This window comes from Lathyrus oleraceus, chromosome 3, assembly GCF_024323335.1.
Source record: "Lathyrus oleraceus cultivar Zhongwan6 chromosome 3, CAAS_Psat_ZW6_1.0, whole genome shotgun sequence".
Classification (NCBI taxonomy): domain Eukaryota; kingdom Viridiplantae; phylum Streptophyta; class Magnoliopsida; order Fabales; family Fabaceae; genus Lathyrus; species Lathyrus oleraceus.
Window position 1 is genome coordinate 137628853 of NC_066581.1, and position 9003 is coordinate 137637855.

The following is a 9003-nucleotide window of genomic DNA, read 5'->3' on the forward strand; positions in this document are numbered from 1 at the left end:
AATGGTGACAAATTTTGTCAAACCTTGTTTGACCATGTTAGACTTATGATGATCCAATTGGACTTATCCAAGTTGATTTGAATTGGATTTGAAGTTTGATCTTTATTTGTTCATTTTATTTCATGTATTATTTTAATTCCAAAAATACCAAAAATATGTTTGATATTTCTTGACTTCTAATCTTCATTTTACTCCTATTTACCATTGATTGATGTTGATTCTATTCATGTTTGATCAATGTGTTTTGGTTATGTCTTTTGAATTTCCATTTTGTACATTCTATCTTCAACTCCTTTCTTCATCTTTTTCTTTTGACCAATGAGTTAATGATTTGTGGTTAGCCTTGACATATGAGAGGCTTAACCTTCTTTGATCCAAATCAAATTCATCTTGATCAAAGATCAAGTGAATTGCTTTGTGTCCAAGATAGGTTGCTTCTTAGTCAAGCAAAGAACCTGAAATCCATACAAGGTCATTCTTCTTTTCTTTTGGCATGGCAAGTTGTAGGAGCTTGGCTTACTAGTCATGGTCTCTAACTTGTGTTTATTTGCCTATAGTTTTATTGACCGACCTCAAATAGGTGTGACTACTACATTAGTCCACTTACGATTGCTTAACATAGCGCTAAATTGCCTTATGGTACACTAACACTAACTACTAATTACTAACTTTTAATTCAAGCATTTAATTTTTTGCAATTTACTTTAATGCAATTTAATTTCTTGCTCATTTATTCATATTGTCTTTTCCTTTTGCTCACTTGAGCTCATGTTTATGTTTATGCCATTTGCCTTTTGCTCAGATGAGCACATTATTGTGTAATTATATTATTGCCTTGTGCTTGTTTTGTTTTTGTTTGTGTGACCCAATGCAAAAGGAGAAAGGACTTAGAATTAGGACCTTACCTATACTTAATGGAGTTTCAAGAGAAACTAGGCCTCATGCCTTTAGAATGCTAAAATTGTTGAAGAGCAACTAAGCCTTATGCCTTTAGAATGCTTACATCTTGAAGTTGAATTGAAAGGACCCCTAATCTAAACCCTATCTTTGTCCATTTCTATTATTTCATTGTGGAACTTTTTGATTGTTTGTTCTTGTGTGATAGAAATTCCAAACTTGAGCTAATTAGAAGGACCATTGTCATGAGTATCCAAGATAAGAGAGACAAGCCCAATTGGAGATCCTAGGAGCTTGATTGATATTTGCTTGACTGCTTGAGTTAATTGCTTGTTGCTTGCTAAGTCCAAAGGAAAGGAGTTCTTGGGTCATCTTTATGATCTCAAGAAAGGAACTCCAAGGGTTTTATTCTCTTCTCTCATCTTTACATGTTTAGGACTAGCCCTTCTCTTCTTCTCTCCACTCTAACCCAAGCCAAACTCATTTTGTGCAACATTGACATTGTTTATTTTCAAAATTAGAAACCTAGGCATTATGCCTTTGATTTTTCAAATTCTTTTCTTAATACTTATTTTGAATTGAATCTTAAGTCAACTTTGACTTCATTTTGTGAATACTTCTAATTGGTAAATCCAACTTATTTCAAATGATTTTGTGGTTTCAATGGCCACCTTTGTTAAAACCTTTTTCATAAACATTAGCCATAGGTTTGAGTTATCATAGTGGTTGATGTAAACCTCACCTTATCCTTAGTGGTTGGACTATAAGTCTTCCATACTTATTATAGGGTGGATCCCTCACTAGTACGTTGAAGCTCTCCTCACATGGTGGATTGTGGTTTAGGTTGAGTTTTCTCCCTTTGATAACAAAAGACCTTAAGGCTTTTGTCAAATCAATTCACCAACTTATTTTGAGATTTTTACCCCGAACTACTAGGTTTTGATCCTACCTTTGTGATGGTACGTAGGTAATAGGTTTATCCATTCAAACAACAAAATTGTAAATAACTTGTATATTCTTTTCTCATCTCCCCAATCATGTTTGCACAAATATTTTCCAAATACGAATCTACCATACAACATTTGCAAAAAGTGATCCCTTAGAGTACTAAGGATGTTTTGGGTGCTTAAAACCTTCCCATTGCATAACCTTCTCGGTTTTTGTTCGCTTTCTAACCTTTCCTTTGGATAAATAGAAGTGCGGTGGCGACTCGAATTGTATGATTTACTTTTGATTTAGTCAATAAATCTAAAGGTAACGAATACCCCGCTATAGTATGAAGCTTGCATTATGGGCTTCAAGAAGCCATTGATCTAAGAATTAAATATCTCGACGTCTATGGAGATTCAACTTTGGTGGTGAATCGGATCGAAGGAGAATGGGAGACGAATCAACCCGATTCGATACCGTATAGAGATTATGAGAGGAGAATATCAACTTCTTTACAAAGGTTGAGTTTCATCATATCCCTCGAGATGAAAACCGGATGGCAGATGCGCTTGCAATATTGGCTTCCATGATCATGGTGAAATTTTGGAATGAAGTTCCCAATCTGACTGTGATGCGTCTTGATAGGCCAACCCATGTATTTGCTGTTGAATAAATGAAGGATGTTAAGCCATGGTATTATGATATCAAATGTTTCCTCCAAAGTCAGATTTACCCTCCTGGGGCATCTTTGAAAGATAAGAAGACTTTGAGAAGATTAGCTGGAAACTTCTACCTGAATAGTGATGTGCTTTATAAGAGGAATTTCGATAGGGTTCTGCTCAGATGCGTGGATAGAAACGAATCAGACTTATTGGTGACAGAGGTGCATGAAGGTTCATTTGGTACTCATTCCAATAGACATGATATGACAAAGAAAATGTTGAAAGCATGTTACTATTGGCTGGCAATGGAATCTGACTGTTGCAAGTTTGTGAAGAAATGCCACAAGTGTCAAATTTATGCAGATACGATTCATGTTCCTCCGACACTGTTGAATGTCATTTCCTCTCCATGGCCCTTTTCCATGTGGGGAATTGATATGATTGGCATGATTGAGCCCAAAGCTTCGAACGAACATCGTTTCATTTTGGTGGCTATTGATTACTTCACAAAGTGGGTTGAAGCGACATTATATGCAAATGTGACCAAGCAAGTTGTTGTAAGGTTTATCAATAACCAAATTATATGCTGATATGGTGTTCCAAGTCAGATCATTACTAATAATAGATCGAACTTGAATAACAATATGGTGGAAGCCCTTTGCAAAGACTTCAAGATAGCACATCATAATTCTTCTCCCTATAGACCCAAGATGAATGGGGCTATTGAAGCTGCAAATAAGAATATCAAGAAGATTATCCAAAATATGATTGTGGGGTGCAAAGTTTGGCATGATATGGTCCCATTTGCTTTGCATGGGTACCGTACATCCGTCAGCACTTCAACAGGGGAAACCCCTTTCTCTCTTATTTATGGCATGGATGTTGTGCTCCCTGTAGAGGTTAAGATCCCATCCTTGTGTATATTGATGGAAGCCAAGTTGAAAGAAGTTAAATGTTGTCAGACTAGGTTTGATCAACTCAATTTTATTGAAGAGAAGAGATTGACTTCCATGTGTCATGGTCAGCTATATCAGTAGAGAATGAAAAAATATTTTGATAAGAAGGTAAAGCCTCGTCTGATCATTGAAGCAACATTGTCAGACATTTAGTTATGATTCATCATTCTCAACCAAAGACAAGCACAATGGATTTCGAAGTTGGTAGGGAGAATAGTGGTTATTGTATTCAATGTAGTCATTTTTCTATGTAAATTACCATTTTCAAACTTTGTAAAATTCCATGGAGTCCTGTCATTTGAAGACTATCATTGTATTAAATAAAGTTTAGTCACTATCCAATTATTTGCAATTCTTATTTGTTTCTGTTTAATAAAATTGTATTTTTATGATGATAATTTTGAAATAAATAAATCAATGAATAAACATTTTTCCGAAATAATAAGACATTTACTTTAAGAACTTTGAATTCAAAAAGGAATGTCAACATCAATCTAAAGAACAGTAAGTCTTAATGAGTGAAGCATTGTCTTCCCCAAGCAGCTGTGTGTCATCCCCTGTATTGGTTGATGTGTTGTTTTCTTTGCAGTTCACCGTCCCTCCCCAGATAAAGCCTTCATCAACATTCGTCCTCAGTTTGCATCATTGTGATTGAACCGTGGATGTCTGGTAAACCATTATTTGGTTTTCATATCCCTGACACCTTTATTTGGTGATTGCATAGCCATGACAATATTTCCCCTTTGAGAGTCCCCGGTTGTCTAGTGGATATTTTTGGTACCTTGGAATTGGTTTAATTCTTAATCTCCAAGAAGAGTCTTACGACTGATGTTTTCCTTTCGAGGATTTTTTTCTAATTTCATCCTTGTATGGCTCATGGTTTGTCCTGGCAGATTTTATTCCGCACTGAAGCCCCCACAAAGTTGATTGTTGGAATCTCTAGTAACTTGTCTGGTTCCCCAATCAAAGATTTTGCCTCTTGTTGTGACACGAATCCCTAACGGAGTTCTATATTCTGATGAAAGAAGGTCAAGCCTCGTGTGTTTCGAGAAGGGGACCTCGTGCTCAAGAAGATATTATCTTTCAAACCTGATTTTAGGGGCAAGTGGACTCCTAATTATGAAGTCTAATGGATTAACCACCAATACTCATCGGAAGAACTTCAAAGGAAAGTATCCTTCAGCTGAATGTCGTTTGGTGTGATAACATGTGAAGCATCAGCCATATACTTTCTCAACTAGGACACATGTAATACATTATGAAGGTTGGGCAAATTTAGAGGCAAAGCAATTTCATACGCCACCGGACCTACACGCTTAAGAATCTGGTATGACCCAATAAATTTAGGGGTAAGCTTCTTAGATTTCAGTGCTCTACCTACACCAGTTGTAGGCGTCACCCTCAAAAATACATGATCACCTTCCTGAAACTCTAGAGGCCTCTTCCACTGATCTGCATAACTCTTATGTCTGCTCTGGGTTGTTTTCATTCGTTCTTGGATTAACCTAACCTTCTCAGTTGTTTACTGGACTAATTCAGGGCCTATTAACATGCTCTCACCGTCCTTATACCAACATAATAGGGTCTGACATTTGCGTCCATCTAAGGCCTCATACGGAGCCATACCGATGCTTGAATGGTAACTGTTATTGTAGGTAAATTCAATAAGTGGTAATAAACTATCCCAACTACCTCCATCATCTAAGACACATGCCCTCAACATGTCTTCCATGTTCTAAATAGTCCTCTCGGTTTATCCATCTGTTTGAGGATGATAAGCAGAACCCAGTCTTAGCTTCGTCCCTAAAGCCTTCTATAATTCTCCCCAAAAGTGGGAAGTAAACTTCGGATCTCTATCTGACACAATGCTAGAAGATACCCCATGTAGTTTCACAATATCTGCAATATATATCTCTGCAAGCTTGGATACATTATAATTGGTCCGCACTAGTATAAAGTAGGTTGATTTCGTCAACCTGTCCACGATCACCCAAATGGAATCAAACTTGCTCTGAGTCTTCGGTAACGCCCCTACAAAGTCCATAGAAATGCTATCCACTTCCCCTGTGGAATATCCAAAGAATGTAATAATCCAGCTGGCTTCTGATGTTCTACCTTAGCTTTCTGACATGTTAAACAAGTAGCCACATACTCGGTCACCTGCTTCTTCATTCCTGACCACCAAAATCTCTGCTTTAAGTCTTGATACATTTTTGTCGTCCCAGAGTGAATACTCAGCTTACTTTAATGGGCTTCATCCAAAATAGTCTTTCTTAACTCTGCATTATTAGGAACGCACACACGCACATTACAATGCAAAATTTTGTCTGGTCCCAATATGAACTCTGGTGCTCTTTCGGTCTCCATCAACTTCCTCTTCTTCTGAATTTCTCCGTCATCTCCCTGGAGGGTCGCAATCTTAATCATCAATTCATTCTCGATAGTGATCATCCCACAATGCATTCTCTCATTTGAAGAATCTAAATCTAAGTTCAAGTCTCGAAACTTCTCTAATAGTTCTAACCCCTTCAATGCCATAGTTGAGAGCTGAACTTGCTTTCAACTCAATGTATCTGCCACTACATTTGCTTTTCCTGGGTGATATTGCAAAGTTAAGTCATAATCATTGATGAATTCCATCTATCTCCTCTACCTAGCGTTGAGCTCTTTCTGATCAAATAAATATTTTAAGCTCTTATGGTTGCTGAACACTTTAAAGCTACAACCGTATAAGTAATGCCTCTAGATCTTAAGTGAAAATACTATAGCAGCAAGCTCCAAATCATGAGTGGGATCGTTTTTCTCATGAATTTTTAGTTGCCTCGAAGCATAAGCCACAACTTATTTATGCTGCATAAGTACACAACTTAAACCTTGATATGAAGCATCACAATAAACTTCATAAGGTTCTTCTAGTTGTGGTAGTACTAACACAGGGGATGTAGTCAATTTCTCCTTGATTAGATGGAAACTCTTCTCGCACTCCTCCGTCCATGCAAAAATTTGATTCTTTCGAGTGAGTTGTGTCAATGGGGCTACAATCTTGGCGAATCCTTCAATGAATCTTCTGTAATATCCTGCCAGTCCCATAAAACTTCTAATTTCAGTGGCTTTTTTTGGTTGTTCACAAGAAACTACGGCTTCAACCTTGGAGGGGTCAACTGTAATACCTTCCTTTGAGATTACATGGCCTAATAATTTCACCTCCTCCAACCAAAATTCACACTTCCCTAGGTTAGCGTACAACTGCTTCTCCTTTAACACTTGCAAGACTAGGCGTAAGTGCTCCTCATGTTCTTCTCTACTCTTGGAGTATATAAGGATGTCATCAAAGAAAACCACAACAAACTTGTCTAAGAAAGGATGGAAGATACGATTCATATAGTCCATGAAAATCGTTGGTGCATTGGTCACTCCAAAAGGCATCACCAAATACTCTAATGCCCATATCGCGTTCTGAATGTTGTCTTATATATATATATATCTTGTTCTTTCACTCAAATCTGGTGGTATCCTGACTTCAGATAAATCTTAGAGAATATCACAATTCCTCTAAGTTGGTCCATCAAGTCATCAATGCATGGTAAATGGTATCTATTCTTGATACTAACTTTATTAAGTTATCGATAGTCAACACACAATCTTGACTTCCCATCCTTCTTCTTCACCAATAATACAGGACTTCCCATCCTTCTTCAACACACAATCATGTCTTTTAAGCTCTAACATCTCAGATGGAGCCATTCTGTATGGAGCAATATGAATAGGTGCAGTTCCTGGGATCATATCGATAGAAAATTCAACCTCACGTACTGGAGGTAACCCCGACACATCTAATGGAAATACTTCTGGAAACTCTCTTACCACTCGCATCTCATTAATCGTCACTTCTGGTTTCATGCTGATAGAATTTAAGAACGCATACTTCTGGATGCCTCCCTTTAAAGAAATTTTCAATCGATTTATGTTGAGGAATCGAGAAACATCGGGGTCTGGAAAGATTATAGACTTTCAAGCTTAATCCAAAAGAACATGATGACTAGATAACCAGTCCATCCCAAGGATCACTCCCAAATGTTTTAGGGGAATACAAATCAGGTCGACTTTGAATTTCATGCCCAAGATAGCAAAGGGGCATTGTAAGCAAGCTTCATTAAATATTACAGGTCCAGAAGATGGTATTGTGACCACCAAATCAAAAGGTAGTGAAGTAATAAGTAGTTGTACAGAATTTGCACACTCCACAGAGATGAAAGAATGAGTAGCACCAGAATCAAATAATATTGGGAATAGTTTATCTGCAATTTCATACTGACCCTGGATTAATCATGAGGCATTCAAAGCTTCCTCTCCTCCAATGTGATAGGCACTTCCCTTAGCAGTAAGACGGATATCATCATTATTGTTGTTGGTAGATGGAATGTGATCTCTCCTTAGTGCTCGATAATCCCTAGCAAAATGTCCCGATCGCTGGCAAAGATAACAGACTCACGTTCTTTCTGGGCACTGAGTACTGACATGTCTCTCCTTATTATAGTTGTAGCAGCGGATAATACTTGAATTTTGTGGCCTCTGACCTCCCTTGAATTGTGTTTAAGGTTGGTCTCTTCCACCCCTTTGAGGTCAAGTGTATGGTTGTTGTTGCCTGCCCCTATTATTGCAGTCCTGATGTCCCGTTTAAAAAAAAAGGCTTAGTGATATAAAATTCTTAACAAATTTAAAGAGAATTTCTCAAATTCTACCTGGTGTCTAGACGGTCCTCCAGCAACCCATTTATTCGGACGTCCTTGCTTAATCTGCTCCACCTTCTTACATTTCTCCACTAGTACTTGGAATTGACGAATCTCCAAGGGCTCCACAGATTCCTTAATCTCACATCTGAGTCCTTGCTCAAATCTCTCACACTTATAGTTCTCATCCACATGGTCATGAAAATAGAGGAAATATTTGGCTAGTGAGTCAAATTGGTCAGCATACTCAGAGATAGTCATATTACCTTAGTAAAGTCTGAGGAATTGAGTTTCTTTCTTAGATATAGCACTTGATGGGAAATACTTGTCCACAAATTTATTTTTGAAAGTTGCCCAGTCCAATGCTGCATTGTTACTCTCCATTAGCTGCTTTGCACCCCGCCACCAAGATTCAGCCTCTGCCCTAAGCAAAAAGGTTGCATATTCTACCTTTTTAGCATCTGTGCAATGCAACATTTCAAAAAAAATCTTAATTTCTTGTATCAAAAGATCAGCGTTGTCTGGGTCATGTTCCCCTTTGAATTTTGGTGGATTTTGACGATTAAAATCTGGCAATTCTCTCACAACAGCAGTGGCTTCCGCTCCTTGATCCCTTAGCGCTTCACGTTGAGCTCGAATTACGGCTTGTTGGGTAGAAGTTTCAGCTTGTTGAATAGTAGTTGCAGATTGTTGAGCAATAGCAGTAGCCATTGCGTGAATTGCCTGAATGGCGTCTACCATGTCAGCAATTGGCTGGGTGTTTTGTCGGTCAGTAGAAGTTCTTCGTGGACTCATTGTAACTTCCTATAATTACTCTTGCATTAGAAG

The 9003-nt window shown here is 37.9% G+C and overlaps 1 protein-coding gene across 1 annotated transcript; it reads right to left on the minus strand.

Moving 5' to 3' along the window:
- Window positions 1-6286: 6286 nt before the first annotated feature.
- LOC127130056 (uncharacterized mitochondrial protein AtMg00860-like) lies at window positions 6287-6835 on the minus strand. The gene has a single exon (XM_051059131.1). The coding sequence runs from the start codon at window positions 6833-6835 to the stop codon at window positions 6287-6289; it is 549 nt and encodes a 182-aa protein (XP_050915088.1).
- Between the last annotated feature and the right edge of the window lie 2168 nt (window positions 6836-9003).

Excerpts from the sequence above, each read along its gene's own strand:
- LOC127130056 (XM_051059131.1), bottom strand. The coding sequence starts at position 6,835 with ATGGACTATATGAATCGTATCTTCCATCCTTTCTTAGACAAGTTTGTT.